A 23044-nucleotide genomic window follows, 5' to 3' on the forward strand; every position below is an offset into this window, starting at 1 on the left:
AAGACAGAAATGTATTACACAAATAACCTGAATGATAATTATTGCTCAAAGACCTAACAACAGATTGCTTATCTTTTTGGGGGTGGGGGGGTTTTGGGTCACACCGAGTTGCACTCGGGTTATTCCTGGCTCTGCGCTCAGAAGTTGCTCTGGCAGGCATGGGGGACCATATAGGATGCCAGAATTCGAACCACCGTTTATTCAAATCAACTGCATGCAAGGCAAACACCCTACTGTTGTGCTATCTTTCCGGCCAGTCTTACATTTCTATTATATACTTCAACTACAAAGCTTTCAACTTTAAAGTTTTTATTTTTTACAAAAATAAGTTATACTTGCCTGGTCCAGCAATCGCTGCTAACATATCCAAAAGCAAATGTACCTGCTTCGGCGACAGGAACAGATGAATCGAATCTATCTGCCCATCAATATCCAACTTGAAAAAAAAAAACAAACACAAAAAAAATTCATTCAAGAGGAAACTATAACCTTTCCATCACAAATCCCAGCAAATTCCAAAGTACTAATGACTCCTGGACCAAAGAGATAGCACAATGGTAGGGCATTTGCCTTGAATGCGGCCGACCGGGACAGACCCGGGTCAATCCCCAGCATCCTATACGGTCTCCCAGCCTGCCAGGAGTGATTTCTGAGCGCAGAGCCAAGAGTGACCCCTGAGTGCCGCCAAGTGTGGCCCCAAAACAAAACAAAACAAATAAAAAACAAAGTACTAATGACTCCTGATTAATCTTGGATGCCACTGCTTTGAATCACATAAACATCTATGGGGCTGAAGCAATAGAACAGAAGGTAAGGTAATTTGCTCTGCATGTGGCCAACCCAGGTTCAATCACTGGCATCTCATATGGTCCCCTGAGTCTGCCAAGAGTAAGTTCTGAGTGCCACTCAGTGTGGCCTAAAAACCAAACAAACAAAGGAACTCACAGCATCTAAATGAAGACCCAGGGCCACCGAATGCCTGTCTACACTATCTCTGGCCTCGCTACTTCCTGAGAGCAGGAACCACACACAGACCAGGGCATCACACATAGTTGGAGGTACCCTCTCTTGCAGTGCTTGCACACAAAGTGCACGGAAAGCAACTCTCTTAGTCAAGGCCCCCAGTCACAGTGGTGATACCTGCCTGAGGTTACTACAGTGTTCATGGGTGTTCAAGCACAGGCTGAACCCTCTAGCCATGGCACTCAGACACCCTTTTAGCTATACTCGCAAGGGCTGCCCGCTTTTGTGTGGTGATTACACTTGCCTAGCTGCAGTGTTGCCCAAATCCCTCATGGCTCTGGGGATGTTGGCAGAATAATCATGAGGCTCAAAAGAGCAGCATGCAGGGGCTGGAGCGATAGCACAGCAGGTAGGGCACTTGCCTTACATGAGGCTGACCTTGGTTTGCTCCCCAGCATCCCATATAGCTACTAGCCACTGCCAGAAGTGATTCCTGAGTGCAGAACTAGGAGTAACTTCTAGTAACCTGCAGAATGTGGGCCCCCATCCCCTCCAAAAAAGAAAAAAAAAAACAGTAGTACTACAGGGACTATGTTGTGCTGGGACACTGGGGATTTGAACTCAAGACCACAAGCTTGGAAGGCAGGTACTCTAAGCACAGTGCCTCTCCCTCAAGCTCCCAATTGCTGTTCTAAATAGGCAAGTCCTGTTGAGAAGTGCCATACTGGCCACTTTGAGGACACCCTTGGTGTCCCTCTAAGTTTTTTCAATATTTAAACTATTTGAGAAAGACCACCAGAGTACTTCTGCTGGTCCCCTGAACCCCCAAGCACCAATGCATCCTCCAGGCCTAGCACTAAACCACCAGCCCAATTAGCCCCTAAGAATGTACATTTATACAGCAGTGTACCACATTCATTCCCATCATTACTTTAGAATGTTACAATCATAATCCTCATACCTAGGATCAGCCTAGAGCAAGTATGCCGGCTCTGGGGGGCAGTCAGCTATTAACTGACATAGCTCAATTTTAGAGCAACTGTCTTGCATGTGTGAGGCCAAAGGGTTCAATACATAGCACAAGAGAAAGAGGTGGTGAGAAGAGAGGGAAAGTGGAAGGGGAAGGAAAAATGAAGAGGGAAGGAAGGGGAAGGGGCTGGAGAGAAAGTACAGAGCTTATAACACTTCTCGAGTGTGACTATCTGCAAAGAGTGTTCAAATCCTAGAACCACAGATGGTCCCATAAGCACAGAACCAAGAGGGGCCCCTGAACACAGAGCCAAGAGGAACTTCTGAGTACTGCGTATGTGGCACAAAAAATAGGGGGAGAGTGGAGAAGAGGGGAGAGCAGAAAAGGGAAGAGAATGGGAAAGAAGTGCAAGAGAAAGGAGAGTAGAAGGGTGGAAGGAGAGAGAGTGGGAAGAGAAGAGGGAAAGGGAAAGGAAAGGGGTCTAAGATAGCTCAGTGGAAAAACACTGGTTTGTAAGCATGAGGCTGTGATTTCAATCCCTGGCATGTCCCCACTGCATGCTGAAATGGAGCCATCCAAACCCTCAGCACCATAATAAAGTGAAGCACCATAATAAAGTGAGTCTTCTGCAGGCACAGGACCACTAACGACACTCATCCCAGACAGCACAGAAAGGCCTTCCCCTGACAAGCTCTGATGCCCCTGGACTTGTAAGACCTACCTGCTGTGGAGTGCAGGAGTGACACTGAGGAAGATTCCCAGGATGCTCACACTGTCCTCTCCCCCAAGCCTACTGTACCTTCTAGAAATGCAAGTCTCCCCCACAGTCACTCCAATCCTTGGGCAGGCAGGCTGCCAGAGACATTACTCTATGTCACATTCTAAGCTGAATATGTATCTGTTCGTTCATGGCCAATTCATCTGAGGCTTAATTTTAGTTATTATAGCTCCACATCCTATTACTTTTGTCAATTTGAAATTTAATAATACAATTTATTAAAAAGAAGTTTTTATTTAGAAGATGTCATCTTCCCAGAGAAAAAGCAACTTCTCATTCTAAAATCAAAAATCAGGGGGTTGAGATAATAAGGGAGTTACAGCCCAGGCCTTGCATGCAGTCAGTCCAGCTCAAGGTCCAGTACTACAGGGTTCCCCCAGCATCACCTGCTGCCCCGCCCACCCCCCAGCAAGTCTGGACTCAGTCCAGGTAACCCCAATGCCATAAGACTCAAGTAACTGGAGCCTTGTATCAAACCATGGCCCAATGGGCCATGGAGAATTTCTGGAAGAGGCTCCAGGTTCCCTGAGCACAGATTGAGAACTCCCCCAAATAAATTAATGTAAAAGTAAATCATTATTTGTTGCTTTAAAAAATGTTCTTAAGGGCCCGGAGAGATAGCACAGCGGCGTTTGCCTTGCAAGCAGCTGATCCAGGACCAAAGGTGGTTGGTTCGAATCCTGGTGTCCCATATGGTCCCCCATGCCTGCCAGGAGCTATTTCTGAGCAGACAGCCAGGAGTAACCCCTGAGCACTGCCGGGTGTGGCCCAAAATCCAAAAAAAAAAAAAAAAAGTTCTTAAAGAGCCAGAGCAGTGGCACACGCAGCTAACTTAGGAAGGACCGCTGTTCGATCCCCTGGCTTCCCATATGGTCCCCCAAGTCAGGAGTGATTTCTGAGTGCAAATCCAGGAGTAACTCCTGAGTGTCACCGGGTGTGCCCCCACCCCATAAAAAAAGAAAAGGAAAGAAAAAAGAAATGCTCTTAAGATGCCAGGAAGATAGAACAGTGGGAAGGATGTTTATCTTGCATGTAGCAGACTCAGGTTCAATCCTGGGCACCCCTTATGGTCCCAACAGCCACTAGGAGTGATTCCTCAGTGCATAGCTAGGAGTGACCCCTTAGTGTTGGAGGCCCTTTAACTAAAGAGCAAAATGGAGTCTCTGATGCCTGTGCTAAAACTGTCTACATGACAAGCTGCATGTTGCAGCTGCTGGCATTTCTCCCCTGGACCTAAAGAAAAGAGGGTGTAAACCGCAAGCCACAAGCTGTTCCAATAAAGATAGGTACAAGATTAGATATCCTGTGGCAATGATCCCTGAAAAAGAATGTTGTATGCCTGTAACTGTAAGATAAGTCTCCTGTAAAATGTAACTTTGAAAAACAGAATGTTACTGTGAAAAATTACCACCCCCTACTCCTTTGTTTTGCCCATGCTATATAAAGCCTACCTCTCCCTCAATAAATTTGACTCATGATCAGAATCTCGTCTTGAGTCCATCATTTTCCCAGCCCTCTTTTTATTTTTCAGGTCGAATCCTCTACATGACTCACGAATAACTTCGTGACCCTCGACCACCCTGCTGGTCGGGGCTCCGGGGGTCGCACCTTAGTACTACCAGGTGTGGCCCAAAGATCCCCCACCCCCCCAAATAAGTTCATGGGGTTAGAAAACTGATCCCAGGTTTTGCGTTCAGAAAACCCTGGTTCGAACCTCTACAATATATGGTTCCCCAGCACTGGCAGGAATGATTTCCAAGTACAGAGTCAGGAGCAGCCCAGGAACACAAGTTGTGGTCCATAAAGTAAAAAAGAAAAAGAAATGTCCATTATCTTAGTAAGAACTTTATTAATTCTCCAAACACAGTAATAATCATCTTTTTATTGTATGACAGCTCTATATAAGAAGCTTTTATTATGTGTCCATTAAGTACAATTTTGGGTTTTTGGTTTTAGGAATTATTTTGTTTTGTTTGTTTCGGGGTCATACTCAGCGATGCCCAGGATTTTTCCTGGCTGTACACTGAGATCACTCTGGGATGCTCAGCATACTAAATGGGATGCTGGGGATCGATACCATGTCAGCTACATGCAAGGCAAGCTCCTACATGCTGTACTATCTCACTCTGGTTCCAGTACACTTTCTGCTTTACCGTTAGATACTGGGTTCACAAAGGTTAAGTGAACTGCACATCTAAGAACACTAAAGCAAGGATTGCAGGCAAGGCTGAGAGCAGGGAGGCCTCATTTTTCCCATGTCGCCCAGGCCCTGTCTTGTGCTACCGGCTGCTGACATCTCAGACTACCAATCAGGCTCAAGAAAGAAGTGACGACTGAGCAACACAGGAAGAATCCTTCTGATTATATGCCGAATCTTAAAACAACTGATTAGTATGGAGAAGACAAGCTCTGATTGTCACTAAAACTATCAGATTTTTTTTCAGTTCTCTCTCTCTCTCTCTCTCTCTCTCTCTCTCTCTCTCTCTCTCTCTCTCTCTCTCTCTCTCTCTCTCTCTCTCTCTCTCTCTCTCTCTCATTCTTTCTTTCTTGTTTTTTTGGTTTCTGGGCCACACTCAGTGATGATCAGGGGTTATTCAGAAATCATTCCTGGCTTGGGGGACCATATGGGATGCCGGGGATCAAATTGAGGTCAGCTGCGTGCAAGGCAAACACCCTACCGCTACTCTATCACACCAGCCCATTTTTCAATTTTCATAAAACTGAGTCCAGGTAACAAAGAAGAATGTATTCCTTTTTATGAAGATAAAAAAAGACAAAACTTAACTTTTTTTTTTTTTTTTTTTTGGTTTTTGGGTCACACCAGCAGCGATCAGGGTTACTCCTGGATTTACGCTCAGAAATCGCTCCTGGCAGGCTCGGGGGACCATATGGGATACTGGGATTTGAACCACCATCCTTCTGCAAGCAAGGCAAGCGCCCTACCTTCATGCTATCTCTCCAGCCCCCAAAACTTAGCTATTTCAAGCTCAATGCAACACGGTAACTGAAAAATACTCAAAATTTAATATAAGTAGCTCCCTATTTTCATATAAAATACATTACTGAAAATGCATGCTAAAGTTAAATACTACAATACCAGGCTCACATAGTCCAAGGTAGGAATGGGCTAACAGAAATTAAACAGTAACACAAATCTTTCATCAGTTTGTTTTGTTTTTTGGGGATCTCTGGAGGACCAAACCAGAACCCAGGATCAACTCCAGACTTCTCATTCAAAGTCTGTCCTTCAGTCCTTTCATAACATTTTGGTACTATTATTATTATTATTATTATTATTATTATTATTATTATTATTATTATTTATGAGATCCATATTTCTCAAGGGTATATTCACAACTATGATTTCATTTAGAATTCATTAGAGTGAGAACAAATATGTTCAAATATTCAAATACATTTTTTAAAAAATCAGGCAAATATAGCAGTATCTACAAATATTCACACTGGCTAATTGTTCTAGATTTCGCTTGTCACATAATAAAAAGATGCCCTAAATAACCTCTAAGAGGAATTTATACAAATGGATATGTAACTGTGTACCCAAACATTTGAGTCTACACAAAAAATCAAAAACACAAATGTTCGGGACTTTAATTCATCAAAAGAGAAGCATAAAACTTAATGCTTTTAGTATTCAATCTTTTCAAGAGAAACAGCAAATACCTTCCCTAAAGGCCTAAGCATATTCATTTCCCAAGGAGGTTGTCACAGCCAAGAACTCCCTGCAGTATTAACAAATACCTTTGCTTTCTGCTCATTAATAATTCCATTGTGTTGCTCTATGGAGAGATTTAACATCTAGTGAAAGGATTTTGTATCAACCAAGGTAGGATAGTGAAGTAAACAGGTAGGAGTTCTGGAACTCCTCAGCCCTCTCAAACCTCTGTATGTGTATTCAAAGGTACCCAAAGTGATCCTTTCTTCCCCGGCCTCAGAGCAGTTTCCTTACCCCAACTGCATCTCTTACTAAGGCAAAGAAACTGTATTCCAAGCAGCTCAACATCTTTCCAAGGAGGTCTGGCAAGCAAGAGAGATAGATAGTAGAGCAGGTAGAGGATGCTTGCTTGGCAACATGGCAAATGCCCACTACAGCTATAAATCCTGAGCTACCGTAGAAGGGCAAGACAGTCCTCTTTAATTGAGATCAAAGGACAAATAAATGGAGCCAGAGAGATACTATAGTGTATTCATTTCACATAGTATATTCATTTCATAGTATACTCATGCATGCCTTGCATGCAGTTGTAGTTAACCCCGATTCAAACCACAGCATTACACACGGTCCCTAAAGCCCACCAGAAATGATTACTGAGTACAGAACCAGGAGTAATATCTGAGCACCTCTGGGTGCAACCCACCGAAAACAAAAACGAACAAAATGGAACAAATGTATAAACTGAGGGGCAATGTAAATTCAGAACTGCAAGTAACCTAGTCACAGGTTATTCACAGTAACATATCAGTGGGTAATAGAAGGATTGGAAAATACCATTTCACTGTAAAACACTAAAACAAACACCAACCTTTGCTCCTGGAAGTACTTCATTCTGTTTCAATGTGAGACTCAACTCCAATTTACCAATGAGCTCTCCAATCTGCACGGGGTCAGAGGGCGTGACCTCTGGTAAACTTCTAGTTAGTTGTGGGTGTGGCTCATAAACAATTTTGGGGTTCCAGCTAGGTGACAACTTTGGCTCAGTTTCCTGTAATGAAAAAGCAAGGAAAATCATTCTTTTAAATACTTCAGGAGCCTGACCTATACTACCACAGATAGGGCACTTGTCTTGCATATCATCAGTTATAAATTTGAGTGTATTTGGGCCCGGAGAGATAGCACAGTGGTGTTTGCCTTGCAAGCAGCCGATCCAAGACAAAAGGTGGTTGGTTCGAATCCCAGTGTCCCATATGGTCCTCCGTGCCTGCCAGGAGCTATTTCTGAGCAGACAACCAGGAGTAACCCCTGAGCACCGCCGGGTATGGCCCAAAAACCAAAAAAAAAATTTGAGTGTATTTTTTTTAATTTCTGAATATTTTCCCTATTATGAATCTTTGCATCAATTCCCAAATAAATGGAAACTCTTTAATACATGTTTTAGCAAAAGTCTTGAATAGCCCTCATTCCATCCTTTGAAAACTCAATGGCTTTCTTCTTGCCCTTTGGGTTGAAACAGTCTGGTTTGTTTTTCTTACCACTGGTGCAGTTGAACACACTGGGGAAGATTTTGCTGATGCAGAAAACTCATCCCAGAAGAGAGACACTCCAGAGAGCTGAAGTAACTTGTGAGCAAACGCTGTAGGTTGATGCACATTAATTCCTGAGGACTCATCAGCAGTTTCATCACAGTAAACAATTCTAAAAACAATTTCAAATAACTTACTTATAGGAACTGGAGAGAAAGTAGAGCAAGTAAGAGGCTTGCCTTGTACGTGGCCCACCCGGTTTGATTCCCAGAACTCTCCCCGAAGAGTCCCAAGAGCTATCCCTAAACACAGTGCCAGGAATAATTCCTGAGTACCAGTGAGTGTGGCCTCAAGCCAAAACCAACCAAACAAAAAAACAGCTTACTTAAATAATAAAAAAATGAACATTTATCATTTCTCCTTAGAATATGGAGATGTGGGTCAGCACTACCAGGCTTTATTACAATAATATTTTCATGAAACTAACCCCCAAATCGGTAACTTTATGAAGCTCCATACTGTGGAGAACTAACAGCATCCAAAAAAAATACCTTAACAAGAAACAATCCATGCACTCCCTCACAGATATCTACTGGCAACAATGTGAGTCACAAGTGTGATAGCAATGACATTTCTTGACTTCTTATGACTGTTTTGTATATTCCTATGACTAACCTTCAGTTTAAACAGAGCACAGAACATAGTTTTAAATATAGGGTAGTTTATTTATTTTTGGTTTTTGGGTCACACCCGGCAGCGCTCAGGGGTCACTCCTGGCTCTACGCTCAGAATTCGCTCCTGGCAGGCTTAGGGGACCACATGGGATGCCAGGATTCGAACCACCATCCTTCTGCATGCAAGGCAAATGCCCCACCTCTATGCCATCTCTCCAGTCCCAGGATAGTTTATTTTTAAATATGTTATTTAGAATAATGTAACCTAAATTCAAAAATAAGCAGTATTTCACTAATAAATAAGTTTTGTGAAAAATAGTAATAGAAGCAGGAAACATCTAAGCTTGAAGACTGGTCAAAGCAGTAACACAGTGGATAGAGTGTTTGCCTTAAAGAGGGGCTGACCTGGATTCAATCCCTGACATCCATAGGGTGTATTACGCCAGGAGTAATTCATGAGCGCAGATCCAGGAGTAATTCCTGGGCATTGCTGAGTGTGGCCCAAAAACAAAATCACAACAAGATACTATAGATATAACATGTAAGTTACACATCTATACACATTTATATGTTTATAGAGAATATATAAATGATACACCATTACTTAATAACTTATATGGCAATTGGAACGAAGTGAACAGTTACTATTTCAGATTGATATTCAGATATTACTCTGAAAATCAGTCTGTGAGGAGCACTAGTTTATTATAGTTTCCCCTGCATATAGTCAAATTGGGTTTGATCCCCAACACTCCGTATGGTCACCTGAGCCCACTAAGAGTGATACCTGAGCACAGTCAGGAGTAAATTCTTTGGGTATGGTCCAAAAACTGGGAGGAAGGAATGGAAGGAAGAGAGAAAATGAGGAAGGGAGAAAACTTAATGTGTTTATCTTTTTAAACTATAACACACACTGGCCTTGAAAAAAATATATTAAATCTTCAAAACAGTACCTTTAGCCTTTTCCACTACACAGTCTTTAGATCAAGCACAGAAAAGGCCAAAAAAAAAAAGGGGGGGTGCAGAGCAATAGCACAGCATGTGGGGCATTTGCTTTGCAGGCAGCTGACCTGGGTTTGATCCCCAGCATCCCATATGGTCCCCCAAGCCTTCCAGTAGTAATTTCTGAGCACAGAGCCAGGAGTAACCCCTAAGTACCTCCAAATGTGATCCAAAAACTAGAAGAAAAAAAAAAAGGCATTTGCCTCAATGAACAATGAAGGCAGAGTTCATTATTCCTAAGTATTTCATTAAGTCCTTGTATGAAAACACTGAAACTTTATCTGCACCCAAATAATCATTATTTTGATTCAATATTAACTAAGACAATTACTTGCTTCGAATGGTATTCCAAATGGCTTTATATATAATTAAGTCTCATCTGGCACTTTCAAGTTATTCAATGGGCTCAGAGTGTACCTCAGAGAGCAACCCTTTACCGGGAAACAAGGAGAATAGTAATTAGGCATCATCTCCAATCCATAGAAGCCTTACAAAATCTACTGACACTAAAATTTTAGGTTTTGAAAGAGTAGATAAGCACCACGTGGTTCCAGATAGACATCTTACCTTTCTATTCGAATGTCAAGTGCAGTTCCAGTTTTGGAATTTTCCGGCACATGTTCAATTCTCAAGACAGTGTCTATAAAAGTGACTTTGACTCTTCTCAGTACTGAAATAAATGGGTAACCATCAATATGAGACCATGTGTATATTAAATAAAACATCACAGAGCAATGGAGCAGTGTACTCACACAATTCAGTTTCAAACCCCAACACTGTATATGGTCCCATAAGCATTGCCAGGAGTGATTCCTGAGCACAGAGAAAGGCAAAATCCCTGAACACTGCTAGATGTGGCCCAACCTACCCTCCCCTACACCCCACCAAAAACATAATGGGGCCAGAGAGATAACATGGAGGTTTGCCTTGCATGCAGGTCAGTGGTTCAAATCCTGGCATCCATATGGTCCCCGAGCCTGCCAGGAGCGATTTCTGAGGGTAGAGCCAGGAGAGACACCTAAGCACTGCCGGGTGTGACCCAAAAACCAAAAACAAAAACAACAACAACAAAAAAAAAAACAAAACAGAAGTTTATCAGCTAAAAACTAATGAAAGAAATATTTTATAAGAAATTACATTGAGGGGCCGGAGCAATAGCATAGCAGGTAGGGCTTTTGCCTTCCATCCCCAGCATCCCACAGAGTCCCCTGAGCCTGCCAGGAGTAACCCTTGAGCACCACCAGTTGAAACCCCCCCCCCAAAAAAAAAAAAAACCAGAAACCATATTTTTTTAAAAACTTATTTTCCTTTAGTAATCCCTAAATCTTGGGTTTTTAAATAAATATTACTGGACAGAGGCAGGGCTGGGCTCAGAAGACTCCACATGCCAGGACTTCTGGGTGTCTTCGACTGGTATGTTGGGGGATCTGGGCAGGACAGCTAGCCATAGGCCCCCTGGGCTGACCACTTAGTCCAGGGGACTGATATCCCCCCACACCAGGCGGGTCTTCAGGGCCACGCCTGGTTAATCAGGCCCTGTGTGGGGGAGAGAAATTCCTCCCTATGCATCCACAAACTACAGAACCACGCGGGGGCACTGCGTGTATTAAAAGTATTCCTTATCCTTATGTTATGTTTTGCATATCCAGAATGTCCATTTTGTATTCTGCCCTTTCCCACATCCCTACAAAGCTCATTTTTATCCTTAACTCTCTCACCCCCCCAAACATCACTAACCCACATTACTCTTTTTAACTTCAGTACTGCACAATCCTAATCACAGACCAAAGCTATGCATTGTGTGTAACAACCCCAAACTGTTTCAAGAGACATAAAATGGACACATATTACTTTTGAATATTTTGTTTTTTTCCTCTGACAGCTATAAGTCTTACTAAATATTCTCTTATACAGTTACGATTCTAACAACTTTTTATCTTCTCTTTATGAGCTGTTCAACAAGGAATGTTGGTGAAAGAGTCCCCCAGTTTAATGCTTATGATTGAACCATGTCATGGGGATTGTTGGACTTGTTCTTATGGCCCCCATATGCACCATTAACACTACGTGGCATTGCTCCTTTTTTGCATAGGCACATTAAAATGGGAAAATACTATACATACAAATAAGATCCTATCTAATAGAGATTGGAACACACAAACTTGTAGTGCAAAGGGACCTTACACTCTGAACATTGACATAACGACCTGGCACAGGCCTCTGAAGAAAGGGCATTTTCCATTCACCCCTGAACTAGGGAAGCCATCCATGAAACATCTAGGTTTGTCTATAATATCACCTGGAACCTCCACCACAGCAGACCCTACCACTGCTCAGACATCGATCTGCTCAAAAGAGACTTCCCTTAACACTGAGAGGACTTAACAACAACAACGACCTGCTTACAGGACAGGGCTTCCTGCATTGCCCTTTAATGGTGAGGTGAAACGAGAGGACGCTCCACATCCTGACTTCAATGTAGGATATGCAGATCCCAGGATCTTTAATACAGAAACATGATACCAACAACAGAGACAGTGTGAAAAATAAAAGTGTGTTGGCACTACAGACAATGTCTTGGATTGGATGATCTAGCTTGCCTGGAGTCTAGAGTTGGTCTTATGCCAGGAAACTTCAGGGGTAGGGTCTCTTTGTATTTAGGCCAAGGTTATTCCTTTCCATGCCCCTCATATTTTGGTGGGTCTATGCAAACAACAATTGCCACTCTAACACCGTTTTTACTGTGCTCCTTTGACTCTAATCCTTAAAAAAAAAAAAAACCACTTAAAATTTGAGGTTAACTTAAGCTAATATGCATGTACATGGAAATGTAAAAATACTATGCCTCTAATGTTTAAGGAGTTACGTAAGTTTTATGGCTTTAGATTGCCTTGTGTGCTGTTAAGAAATATTATAATGTGTTACAATCTGGGAACTTGAGGGACAAAGTAATTGTACATGGATTCTGTTTTATTTATCTTAATGTTCTTTGGCTGAAAGTTCAAAGTTAAGATATCAGCAAGGGGACTTCTGAGAATTATGTTATGGGTGATTGTCCTTCCACTGTAACTTTACCTTGTCTTCTTTCTTTGCATCTTTGTTCTCATAATTAAAAATAAAAAATTAAAAAAAAATATTACTGTCTTGCTGAGCAAGACACTGTGTTTTATCTCAAACTCTGTTTTGTTTTGTTTTTGGGTCATTCCCAGCAACGCTCAGAGGTTACTCCTGGCTTATGCTCAGAAATCGCTCCTTGCAGGCTCAGGGGACCATATGGGATGTCGGGATTCGAACCACTGATTTCTGCATACAAGGCAAACCTCTTACCTCCATGCTATCTCTCCGGCCCTTATCTCAAACTCTTGAGCCAATACCTAATACAATCTGTTGGTCTTTCACTATGTAAGCATAATAAAATAAAGTCAAAACTAGAATACTAAAGAAGGTAAAATAAAATGATTATGACATCGAAAATAGCCTTGAGTTCAAGGAGAAAAAACTGAAACAAAACTTGCATGCAGCTGAAGCAGGTTCAATCCTTCAAGTACCCAGGTAGCCCAATTACTGACAGATACAGACCAATACCAGTCCTCCAAAAAATAAAGTAAAATAGGGGATCCAGAAGGACAGCCAACCAGCACCGTGGTGAGCTCCCCACATCTCCCCAAGTGGCAACAAGCGGTGCCTGCCACAGTCCATAAGGGACCCAGCTAGACCTGTCAATTGAGAAGAATATGGCTTCTCGGGGCCGGAGAGATAGCATGGAGGTAAGGCATTTGCCTTTCATGCAGGAGGTCATCAGTTTGAATCCCGGCGTCCCATATGGTCCCCCGTGCCTGCCAGGAGCAATTTCTGAGCCTGGAGCCAGGAATAACCCCTGAGCACTGCCGGGTGTGACCCAAAAAACACACACACAAAAAAAAAAAAAAAAAGAATATGGCTTCTCTGCACACATATCCTCTAGCCAATGAGCCCCAGCACAATATGTAGAAAACATTACACTGCAAAGGACATAACGGGGAAACAACATAGAACACCATCATGCTTATAGAATGAAAATGGTAGCTCTGCAGATCCAGTAGGTACCAGCCATCTATATAGTCTCTCTGATAAAGACTGTTGAGAGGAAGGCTGGAGACTATTCAAAGAGCTCAAAGAAACCATGGAATGACCAAAGGTAAGAAATAAGAGGATTAGGGACCGGAGAGATAGCATGGAGGTAAAGCGTTTGCCTTGCATGCAGAAAGTCAGTGGTTTGAATCCTGGCATCTCATATGGTCCCCTGAGCCTACCAGGAGCGATTTCTGAGCATAGAGCCAGGAGTAACCCCTGAGCGCTGCCAGGTGTCACCCAAAAAAAAAAAAAAACGAAAGAAAGAAGAGGATTGAAAGTAGAAATGAGAAAACGTCAGAAACCAAATTAAAATCACTTCAATATTAGTGCCAGGAATATGTCTGCAAGAACTAGAGCTCATGATCTGCATTTAGGAAGCCCAGTTCAATCACTGGCATTGTGTGGGCCTCCAAGCACTCGGTATGACCCCAAAACCAAAAAATAAAAATGAAAAACAAGATAACCACAACTCTAAAATTCTGAAGAGTGGGAATGCATTTAAAGCCCCCTCTTACTGAGACTAGAGAGATACTTTACAATACAAGCCTAATGGCACTTGCCTTGCATCTTACCAACCCCCTTTCAAATCCCCCACATCACAAATGACCCAGTCAGTGAGCACCACCAGGGATCACTCCTAAAAACAGATCCAGGGGGCAAGAGCGATACGATAGCACAGCAGTAAAGTGTTTGCCTTGCATGTGGCCCAAAAAGGACGAACCCCAGTTCGAATCCTGACATTCCATATAGTCCCCCAAGCCTACAGAAGCGACTTCTGAGCACAGAGCCAGGAGTAATCTCTGAGCACTGCTGGGTGTGACCCAAAAAACAAACAACAACAAAAACTAGATCCAGGAATAACTCTTAAGCACCTCGGCACGGCCCCAAAACAAAGAGAATCGCTCCAAAAAATTTTTCCTCATATAGCATCTGCTAAGTGACAGTATTAGATGACTAAATCTAAAAGAAAATTAAGGGTCAGAGTGATAGTACAGTGGCTAGGGCAGTTGCCTGTAGTTGGGTAGTAGTGAGTAGGGCAGCTGCCTGGCACTACATATGGTCCCCTGAGCACTTCCTGGAGTAATCCCTGAGTGTAGGGCAGGAGTTAAGCTCTGAGCACTGCTGGATATAGGCCCCAAAATAAATAAATTTTATGTGCCAAACCTGTTTCGATGGTTTCCGCAAACTTTTCAAGTCCTTCAAAAGGCTGAGTTCCTTCTCCTTGTTCATCTGTTAGTTTCTGGCTAAGACATTCTTTGGCCAATTGCATACTGCTGGTCATGAAACTTGACCAATACATAGGCTCAGAACCAGTTGCTGCAGAAAACATAAATTAATTCTAAATAATTTATTATCTACAAAAATTTCATTTCTTAAATACAATCAAAGAAATACATTCTTAATCCCCCATACTGAATATAATCCAGGGATACAATATTTTATAACTTTACTCTTGTAATTTAAGCACCACCTTATAAAAAGAAAGAAAACCAATTAAATCAGATCACAATAAATAAATAAATAAATAAATAAATAAATAAATAAATAAATAAAAGTCTAGAAATATATATATTCTCAGGGCCAGAGAGATAGCATGGAGGTAAGGCGTTTGCCTTTCATGCAGGAGGTCATGGGTTCGAATCCCGGCGTCCCATATGGTCCCCCGTGCCTGCCAGGAGCAATTTCTGAGCCTGGAGCCAGGAATAACCCCTAAGCACTGCCGGGTGTGACTCAAAAACCACAAAAAAAAAAAAAAAAGAAATATATATTCTCATTACATGAAAGGCAGGCACCAATTCATGTATTCCTTGAAGAAGTATTTATTTAACCACATGCCAATTCTAAACTCCTTCGACCAGGGATCAATAAACTTTCCCATAAAGGTTCTGAAAGTAAGATCTTTTAGGCTTAAAAGGCAATATGATCTCTTTAGCGCTACAAGATTCAACTTTCTCCCACTAATGCAAAAGCACCCATAGAGAATAAATAATGAGCAAGGAGCTAGGCCAATAGGACATTATTTCTAAAAATAGGTGACAGGCCAGATCTGAATTGTAGACCACTGTGAGTTAGCTGACCCAAAAAGAAGAGAGAGAAAATTGAAGGTCATAAATTCTGCTCGCAAAGAGCCAACAATATTGCTCAAGAAGTAAGACTTCTAAGAAGAATTCATGGGAAACCATTGAGTTAAGAGAGGTTCATTTGTGCAGACAAAGGAAGTGATCTGAATGTTACAGAAGGAGCAGCTGACCTCAGCTTTAGCGGTCAATATAGATGGAGACCAACTAGGAGAGCATAGCTGTGAGCAGTGAGAGACATCCTTCCCAGCTGATCATCAGAGGATGCCACGACACCTTTGACATTACTCAGAACAACTGAGAGGGCCCAGAAGACAGTGCTCAAAGAGCTAGAGCTGAGTCTTGGCCTCAAGATCGATCTCAAAGGTCTGGAATTCAGGCCTTGCATTTGTAAGGCCTCAGGTTTGATCTCAAAGGGCTGAAGCTCTTGCCTGTTCAGTGACCTTGTGGCCCTCAACACCACCACAGGCCCTAAGCACTGAATTGTCAGACACACTTCTTAAGCTCCCTTAAGAGATCCCAAGGCTCATTGTCTTCCCAGACCAAATTCAAAGCCCTTTTTATGTAATACTTCCTAAAGAAAATACATTTTCTTTTCTGTAGGAAAATTTCCCATAGCTGGAAGGATATATAAATATTTTTGTGAAATACCAAATTATGAGTAAGAATTTCTATATATAGATAACCAATATTCAATATAAAGATGTGATTTCTGCTTTGTTTTGATCTTTTTTTGGGGGGACCACACCAGGCAGCACCCAGGGATTACCCCTGGCTCTGCGGTCAAAAATCACTCTTAGCAGGCTTGGGGAACCATATGGGATGCCGGAATCATCTTGGGTTGGCTGCGTGCAAAGCAAATGCCCTACCACTGTGTTATGGCTCTGGTCTCAGGAGTAATATATATTGGCTTTTTGGGTCACACCCGGTCACACTCAGGGGTTACTCCTGACTCTGCTCAGATATCGCTCCTGGCAGGCACAGGGGGTCCATGTGGGATGTAGGGATTTGAACCACGGTCCATCCTGGATCAGCTGCTTGCAAGGCAAATGCCCTATCGCTGTGCTATCTCTCTGGCCCAGGTCTCAGGAGTAAGTTCTGACAGCAAAGCCAGGAGTAACCCCTGAGAGCTGCCGGGTGTGGTCTAGAAACGAAAAATAAATAAATAAAATAATCATGACTTCACTGGCTTATAAATACATTAATATTTACATCAATACATACATAATATATCAATAAATACATCAATACATCACTGTGTGGAGATCGCACATGCATGTACACACACACATGTACACACACACCTCAAACAGTACACACGCTACAATTTTTTAATGTCTTTTGTCTTGTTAATCTACTTTTCTTATCTTTCATGACACTAATATTGTTTTTCTCATTTTGGGAGTCCAAACACAGTGAGGGACAAGGGCTACTTGCAGTTCAGTGCTCAGGGACCCAACCCAGGTTCCCTGTGCAAAGAATGCCTTAGCCCTTTAAGCTATATTGCAGGTACTTATGCTTGTTTCTTTGTTTTTGTTTTTGGGGCCACACCTAGCAATGCTCAGGGGTTATTCCAGGCTCTGCACTACGATTTACTCCTTTGTGTTTGTACTTAACTGCCCTTTGGTCAGGGGACCAAACAGGATGCTGGGAATCAAATCTGAAGTCAGCTAAATGCAAAATAAGTGCCCTAAACTCTGTACTCAAGTGCCAGCTCACGTTGCTGACATTTTTGAGACTAACCACCAGTTTGTAGCATTTATTTTTAATTTATCTGACTGCTTTCCTTGATCCAGATTACAAACTTTTAGTAGGAACAGTATATAATGGATACTGTGTCATCATAATATCAAGCTTCACATTTTGTCACTTTGACTCAATAATAAAACTAAGTTTGATGACTCAATTATAATAGTGGCTCAACAGTCTCTAGAAAGAAATCTTTTATTTTTTGAAAATATCTTTAATTTTTCTGGATATGGTCTTAAGTATTTAAGTCCAGGAGCTAGAGATAGTATAGAGGGCAGGCTTATATGCAGCCAACCTGGGTTCAATCCTCAATGCCCTATATGGTTCTCCCGAGTCTGCCAGGAGTGCTCTCTGAGCACAGATGAATGTGGACCAACTCTGCCCCCCCTCAATTATTTAGGTCTTTTAAAACCTTTAAATAAATATTAGTAGATGAGTCTAGTTCAAATTGAGTTTTTACTATTGTGGTTGAAAATACAGTGATAGTCTATCATTTTCTCTACATTTACAAATAGGTATAGTAAATACCTATAGTAAAGAGTTTTCCCTTCTCCCAGACCTATTTTTTTTTTTACAATGTGAACTAAAGGTTCGTTCAATTTCGTTAAAGTGCTTTATTGTCATTATTCTTTGTGATACACATATTTTCCCAGATTTGACCAATAGAGGATCCCTTCAAACCCAACCCTGTGTCTGAAGACATAGTAGCCTTTTATTATTTCCCTTTTATATCTAAGAACTCCCTTATTCCCTTTGGCACAGTATTTCAAATGATTAAAAGACAAGTCACTTTAGATAATTTATAACAAAATTAATTATCTACGTACTAAAATTCTCATAAGTCAACAAAAAAAATACTTGAATAATACAATTACATGCCCTGTGTAGGTTTAAGTCCTAACATTTTAGTTACAGAAAACCTCACCAATAAATTACAAAGCTAAAAAAACTGAATTTGATGAAATTAGGTTACTGCAATTGCTGTAGAATAAAAGTAGAAATAAGTCAGAAATCTCTAACACGCCTACCTAGTCGGGGTCTAGGCCGGAAAACCATCTCCAACCCTTTCACTTCCAGTGCACAATTGTCCTGTAGCAAGGAGCCCCATGGAACTGAGAGCGAAATGGACTGTATGAATCCTTCGGTGACTTCTAAAGGTGCATCCGCCGACTCCAGGATCTCATTGAGACACTAAAGAGAAAAACCAAGCACATGTTGAAATCACAAGCACAAGAACGCAGTCTTTCATTCATTCAAAGACGCTAAAAATAAAAAAAAACGGGGCCGGAGAGATAGCACAGCCTTAGACGCGTAAGTACGGTGGTTCAAATCCCGAGCCTGGCAGAAGCGATTTCTGAGCAGAGCCAGGAGTAAACCTAGTGCTGCCAGGTGTGACCCAAAGAAACGAAACAAAAAAAAAAAAAAAAAAAAAAAGACGCTGAAGATGTTCATACGTGTATCAGGAACTAGGAATTGTAGGAGAGAGGAACACATTCCACTGGGCCATCTGCACATAAACCAGAACCTAGAAGAGGCCAGAGAGATAGTACAGAGGGTAGAGCAATTTCCTTCCACATAGCTGACCCAGGTTCAGTCCTGGGCATCCCACATGGCACTCTAAGCACCATCAGGGGTAATTCCTGCATGCAGAACCAGAGACATTGCTGGGTGTGACCCAGATTTAATGTGGCCCCAAAATAAAGAAACCAAAGCGGGGCCGGTGTGGTGGCGCTAGAGGTAAGGTGTCTGCTTGCCAGCGCTAGCCTAGGGCAGACCAAGGTTCGATCCCCCGGTGTCCCATATGGCCCCCCAAGCCAGGAGCGACTTCTGAACACATAGCCAGGAGTAACCCCTGAGCGTTACCGAGTATGGCCCAAAAACCAAAAAAAAAAAAAGAAAAAGAAAAAGAAACCAAAGCACTTATTTGGCCAGGATAGTGAAACTGAAAATAGCTAGAGACGGACATATAGTTCATAACAACAAAAATAAATAAACTTTTAGCAGGAGGGGCAGAGCAGGAATGAAAAATGAGCCCGAGGGTGAGGCATAGACAAGTGCTCAGATGGATAAAGATGTATTTACTGTAACACAACAGGAAGTCCTGGGGAAGGTTAAGGGGAGGATAAGTGGCTGAGAGAGAACAAAGAGCAAAGAGAGAGAGAGAGAGAGAGAGAGTGTGTGTGTCTGTCTGTCTGTCTGTCTGTCTAGGAGAAGGTGCTACAGTCACTTGCCTACAGTCATAACAAGGCTGAAGAAGGGGCAGCAGCCAGCTATTTTGGTTAGGGATCAAGAAGTTATGTAGGCTAGAAAAATACAGAAGGGTGCCATGCACATAGAGATGGGAATGAAAGCAAGAGAGGACAGATGGCCTTTGGTGTAAAATGGCCAAAGATTCTGATTAAAAAAATTTTTAAGAAAGTGGCTAGGAAAAATAATCTGCAAAGTAAACTGTGAAGTAAAAGGCAAACAGGGTTGGGGAGCTAGTACAAGGAATAAAGTGCTTGAATTAATTGCATGAGGCCAACCCTGGTTCGACACTCCCCCCCCCCCCCCGCCGCACCAACAGATATTTTGTGTGTGTGCATGCGCACATGTGTGTGTATAAGATCAATGATGATGGGGCCGGAGCGATGGCACAGTGGGTAGGAAGTTTGCCTTTCATATGGCCAATCCAGGACGGACCCCGGTTTGATTCCTGGCATTCCATAAGGTCCACCAAGACTGTCAGGAATAACCCGAGTCACAGGTGTGATCCAAAAACCCACCCCCCACCCCTAAAACAGGTATTCATCAGTGATGAATACCTGAGTTTAATAAGGAAAGAAACGTCACTGAACTTGTGTGTTTGTGTTACACACGTACCTACAGCTGGGCCTCACCCACACAAAGCAAGTGCTCTACTGTTGAGCGCCAGTGCTGGGTCCTAAATCTAGAAACATTAACGAAGAGTTTGTTCATTCATTTTCAACAGGACACTGGTGGGTTTCTAGGAGCCCAGAGGGAAAACAGCACAATGAAACATGTGAATTATGAGGTGATGGAACCAAGGGAAACGCCATCAGGAAGCAGAAAACAATCGCAGGATGCTCTCACTCCTGCATGGGCTCTGAATAACTGAAGTAGATGAGCTCGCAAAACACAACATAAAGAATGACTAAACTCGGAAACAATGGCGACTAGCAAAGGATAAGGGAGAGCAAGGAAGTGGGCTGAGTGGCCACCAGAACAGTGATCTGACACCAGCACTACAGAACGGGCTGTGAACTTTCCAGAGTGGTGTGAAACTGTCCTCTCAAAGCTGGGCAGTTTCAGGAAGAAAATGCAAATCGATAAAATTAGGGGAAGACAAAACAATTACAATGAAATTTACCCTCTAAAACTATTTTAAGTTTACATAGTCAAAATATACAGGTGAAAATATTTTAGATTGAAATCCCAGCACCATTTTCTGGATAATTCCAGGGCCCTAAAGCCACACCCCACCTGGCACAGAATGGGAGTGACCTTTTTTTTGTTTGTTTTTTGGGCCACATCTGGCAGTGCTCAGGTGTTACTCCTGGTTCTGTGTTCAGAAATCACTCCTGCCAGGCTTGGGGGACCATATGAAATTACGGGAATACAACCTGGGTGGGCTGCGTGCAATGCTATCACTCCAGCCCCAACACCAACACCTCTTTTCTTTTAATGTTTGTTTTTTTTTCTTTTTTGCTCTGTGGGCCACACCTGGCAGTACTCAGTGATTACTTGTGTCTTTGCACTCAGGAATCACGCAAGGTAGACTCAGGAAACCAAGTAGGATGCTGGGGATCAAATCCACGCTGGCCACATGCCACATGCAAAGTAAATAGCCTATCTACTGTACTATTACTCAGGCCCCTAAATAAAGACCTTTTTTAAAAGTTTTTTCCCTACAGAGAATATGTGGTCTTTAGAATGTAGGGGCCAGAGTCTTCAGCCCAGCAAACCCCACAGGTGACTGAAGTTACTATGGCTGGAGAAGTTAGGGTTTCTTGGGTCTTCTGCGCTAATGTAAAGAATAGAAATACAGAAAAAGAAAGACACATATGTGGGGCTGGAGGGATGTAGAGCAATTGCCTTGCATGCTCTAACATGCAAGATTCAATCCCTAACATCACAAAGAGTGTCCCCTGAGCATGGCCAGAAGTGATTTCTGAGAGCAGAGCCAGGAATCATCCTTAAGCATTGTGGGGTATAAACCCCCACCCCCCAAAAAAAGAAAAAAAAAAAAGTTGTGTAATCCTGCTGCACTGCTTACTAAGTACTAACCCATCGTAAATTACTTAACCATCAAGCAAGATGACAACAGAAAACAACGGAAAGCAACAAAATGTGTATCAAAACACCCAGCAAACTTGACAGAGCTGGGAAGTGTTTATTATCTTCCCAGTAAACCAAAACACTGGGAACTCACTGACTCACACCCCTCTAGTCATCACCTCAGTGCTCAAGGTCCTCATGGCTGCTCCAGCCACAAACTAGTCAGCCTTCGAGTCCTCTAATCATTGTGAATCCTGAACCTGCTCTGCATGCTAGTTACAAACGCAATGAACAAGCTTCCTTGAACTTTCGTCCACCTAATTCCTACAGCCATTTCTTTCTTTGGAATTCTACATGAACTTGACCTCTGCAACACCATGCATGCTTCCAATCACTTTTCCAGACTGTTACATAAATGTTACTGTTATATAAAACAGATTGCCTGTGCGCTGATCTACAGAGGTTCTTTCTGAAAGACAACTACCTCCCTCTCATGCACCTCTAAGCCCTACCAGCTTTGGAGTCACCACTGAGAAATTCCAATTATTGGATCATCCTCAGCTGATTCTCAAGCTCTTACTACCTGCTGAGTTTGTCTTTTTTTTTTTTTTTTTTGGTTTTGGATTTTGGGTTTTGGGTTTCAGGGTCATACCCGGCAGCGCTCAGGGATTACTCCTGGCTTTATGCTCAGAAATCGCTCCTGGCAGGCTCAGAGGGACCATATGTCAGGATTTAAACCATCTTCCTTCGCATGCAAGGCAAACGCCCTACCTCCATTCTATCACTCCAGCCCCTGCTAAGTTTGTCGTGAAGGTCCCCAAGTCAATATACTGAAGTTAGTCTTGCTCATTTTCACTTCCCTTCCTTTCTCCTCTACTTGCATCTGCCCTTGGCTTTGGGGTAAGGCACAAATGAGGGGGTAGAGGTGGGGCTTATTTACTCCCTAATTTATTCTTTCCCATCTCAGTAAAACTAGTACATTGTGCAACATACATCCGTTTACTGGTGTTCTCATTTTCCCAGATTAATTTTAAAAGGAAAAATATGAATGGGGGCCAGAGCAATAGCACAGTGGCAGGGCATTTCCCCTGCACATGGCCAACCCAAGACAGACCCAGGTTTGATTCTGGAATCCCATATGGTCCCCTGATTACAGAGTCAGGAGTAACCCCTGAGGACAGCCGGGTGTGGCCCAAACCTCCCCCACAAAATCTGAATGACACTACTTCCTCTTTTG

At 42.5% G+C, this 23044-nt stretch overlaps 1 protein-coding gene across 1 annotated transcript in view; it reads right to left on the reverse strand.

Moving 5' to 3' along the window:
• ATG2B (autophagy related 2B) overlaps positions 1 to 23044 on the reverse strand; it is a 100914-nt gene that overhangs the window by 65306 nt on the left and 12564 nt on the right. The window contains exons 2-7 of the mRNA XM_049769916.1: positions 18558 to 18720; positions 14867 to 15019; positions 10157 to 10259; positions 7923 to 8085; positions 7256 to 7435; positions 340 to 436 (exon numbers count right to left, since the gene is read on the reverse strand). Of these exons, the coding sequence (XP_049625873.1) occupies positions 340 to 436; positions 7256 to 7435; positions 7923 to 8085; positions 10157 to 10259; positions 14867 to 15019; positions 18558 to 18720 (859 nt within the window). The remainder of the gene's footprint in view (positions 1 to 339; positions 437 to 7255; positions 7436 to 7922; positions 8086 to 10156; positions 10260 to 14866; positions 15020 to 18557; positions 18721 to 23044) is intronic.

Source organism: Suncus etruscus, chromosome 3, assembly GCF_024139225.1.
Source record: "Suncus etruscus isolate mSunEtr1 chromosome 3, mSunEtr1.pri.cur, whole genome shotgun sequence".
Lineage (NCBI taxonomy): Eukaryota > Metazoa > Chordata > Mammalia > Eulipotyphla > Soricidae > Suncus > Suncus etruscus.